A 3127-nucleotide genomic window follows, 5' to 3' on the forward strand; every position below is an offset into this window, starting at 1 on the left:
GATGCTCTGTCCCATACAACCGTTCAAGCATACGGGGAAGTTGCCACGGATGGATAGGGATTGCAATGTGTGTCGTTGAGAGATTTTTTTCACACACCTCTTGATTCAGGGCTTGGTATTGTGGTGCTGATAGTAGCAAGTTAGCAGGGGTCTGTTAATCTGCCACGCCCGAACCATACATCACATATCGCTTGTCCTTGTCCACCCAATTTAGGCAAATGGGTTGGTTAAACTCAGCCATATAGGCTTGATAGTTTGCTTTGTACATCACATATCGCTTGTCAAGCGCCACCCAATTTAGGCAAATGGGTTGGTTAAACTCAGCCATATAGGCTTGATAGTCTGCTTGGTCAAAGCCGATTTTTGCTTTGGCAAGCGGATGAAAGGGTCTATCGCATAAGGATGCCCATTGCTCCGCCACTCGCCAAGTCTGATACCAGTGATCCTGTGCATTAATCGGGGTAACATGGGGGTTTGAGATAGCGTTTTGCTGTGACCAAAGCAAGGCACGTTTGGCAAGTTTCAGCTGTTCTTGCAACAGATTAATGCCTTGTGGGTTATTGCTTGTGTTAGCTGGATTATTGGCTAGCCCTTGTAATAACAGGGCTAATAATGCCTTGCTATCGGTAATAACTTGATAGCACACAGCGTCGTTTGGCTGGCTTATCTGTTCAACGCATATGCCAGTGCTGTGAGCAAGCCTAACCACAGGATAAGTTGATTTTTTTAGTCGCCAAGGACTACAAAACCCATGTTCTACCTGTATCATCATCTCACAGCCATCACCTGAAATGAGATGCAGACAATCACTAGACAATCACTATCCGTCTCCAATAAGTCATGGTAAGCCGTTGGCAAGGCTGAATATAAAGCAGTCTTTAGCCACAGGGGCTGCTGCATTAACAGACTGGTGCTTGTGCTGATAATATGATTGGGGGATAGCCAGTTTTCTAGTAAACAACATTCGATTATATTCGCCATGATTTGCCATTCAGCGGATAAACAAAGTGTCTGACTGGCATCACCATCGCTCGTGTGAGCGATTGGCTGATAGGGTGTCGTATGGTTGTCCTGCTTGGGAGCTGTTAGAGACATTGTTACCCCTGCTTCAATTTAAACTGAGACAATGGATTGTCTAGCCATTTGATTGGAAAATCACGGTCACCAAATAATCGACGTTTTGCCAGTGATTCAATTCTGGTTTTTTCAGCAAACAAGTCAAAGCACTGATAGCGAGATTGATGTTCGGGATAGCGTTGTGCAAAGGCATAAATACTATCAGCCACTTGTTGCCAAAATACGGCTTCTGAATAGTGATAATGGGTCTGTAAAAAAATAGCAATATCAGCAAATGCCACAAAAAACAGACAAGCAACCGTCATATCACGAATACCTGCGGTATCGTCTGCTGTTTCGATAAATGAGCCACGATTAAGCCTTGCATGTGCCTGTGGTAGTTGCTCTAAGATAGGTTTGGTATTAGGGTGAGTCAGCTTATCAGGGCAAAAGCGAATGCCATCATGCAAATCTTTCAGTAACACCTTGATGGGATAGCCATCATCATGCACCAAAACGATATTTTGGGCATGGCACTCCAATGCAATGCCTTGGGCAAATAGCATATAGATAATCGGTGTAACCGTCACGTCAATCAGTTGACCCACCCAATCTGCCATGTCATAACGTTGCAACCAACTATCAATCAAAGGTTTGCCATTTGGCTGAATATAGCTAATACCATTGAGCGGGAATGCTGACTGCCCTTGCCCTAAATACTGATGAACATTTTCACGCCATATACTTGCCAAACCGCCATAGATTGCAGGGTGATGATAGCCTTGTTGTTGTAAGCGTTCGTGGTTTAGGCTCACCCCCATGACTTCACCCAAGAAATTCACTTGCAAATCTACGGCTTGCTTGTCGTTCGCCACCAATGTTTTTAGCCAATGTGTGATGGTTGCACTATTTAATACTGTATGTTTTGCCAAAATACGGGTACTTGATGTATTCACCAAGTGCATTGCCAGTTTGAGATAAGGTGATGGCGATAGGGCGTGTTTTTTATTATCAGTAGGGTGATAAACTAAGGTACGAATCGACTGCTGGGCATAATACTCCATGCCAACTTCACCAAGATAGACCACTTGATGCGTTTGCATTAGGGGTGTCAATGCCTCTATTAATGTTGCTTGCCACTGCCAAGGATGAACAGGGACGAACGCAAAATGCTCAACAGCTAATTCATATTGCGATAGCCGTTCACACAACTGCTCATAAATCTCATCACCAAGATATTGGCGACACCAACTGGCATAACCAAACTCTTGCGTGGTGTTAGTGACCAATAGCTCTGTATTAACCGCTAGCCACACCAGTTGTATCGGATGGGCAAATTCTGGACCAAAACGGTCATTATCTTCTAAGCTAAAACCCAGTCTTGATTTATAACAAGGGTGATACGGATGCCCAAAGTCCAAATAGCCTTCCAACTCATCGTAAGTCATCTCGTGTAGTTGTTTGATATGTTGCTGTCTATGGTGGCGTGATTGGCAATCATGGATGAACGTTTGACGTAATTCTTTGATAAAACTGTCTTTAAGCGTTGCCTCTTCTAATGGCATTAACACATCATTAATGACATCATCAAGGTGGACTGTTGTTTGCATACCTTGATAAGTTTTGGTTACAGGCGTATCAGATAAGCGAATCATGCCAAAGCTAAAATGCACTCGCCCAATGGCTTTATATACCACATCGTTCGGACACGTGATACTAAACTGAACCAAGCCCTGCTCAAGACTTGAACACTCAACCACACATACGTTTGACAAAATATCTTCAAACAATAATGCCTGTAACAACTGGCGGATAACCCGTTGCTCAACTTCGTGAATAATTGCAGTATCCAGTGGCGACTGCCACACTTGCAAAGCGTTAGATGTCAAAATATTCCCCTTAAATTTATGATTGTTGTTGATTGATAAAACTACTCGATGTTCTTGGTAATGCAAATGCAAAGGGCAAACTAAGCAATAACATCCCACCTATTAATAACAATAGCTCCTGTAAAATGCCGACCTCATTAACGGCTTGTGTTTGACGATAATTGACATACACCATCCCCACC

At 43.4% G+C, this 3127-nt stretch overlaps 1 protein-coding gene across 1 annotated transcript; it reads right to left on the minus strand.

Moving 5' to 3' along the window:
- Nucleotides 1-1097: 1097 nt before the first annotated feature.
- On the minus strand, nucleotides 1098-2504 carry LOC109279499 (rhizobactin siderophore biosynthesis protein RhbF-like). Its single transcript, XM_019472441.1, has one exon. The coding sequence runs from the start codon at nucleotides 2502-2504 to the stop codon at nucleotides 1098-1100; it is 1407 nt and encodes a 468-aa protein (XP_019327986.1).
- Between the last annotated feature and the right edge of the window lie 623 nt (nucleotides 2505-3127).

This window comes from Aptenodytes forsteri, unplaced genomic scaffold (assembly GCF_000699145.1).
Source record: "Aptenodytes forsteri isolate BGI_AS27 unplaced genomic scaffold, ASM69914v1 Scaffold1076, whole genome shotgun sequence".
Lineage (NCBI taxonomy): Eukaryota > Metazoa > Chordata > Aves > Sphenisciformes > Spheniscidae > Aptenodytes > Aptenodytes forsteri.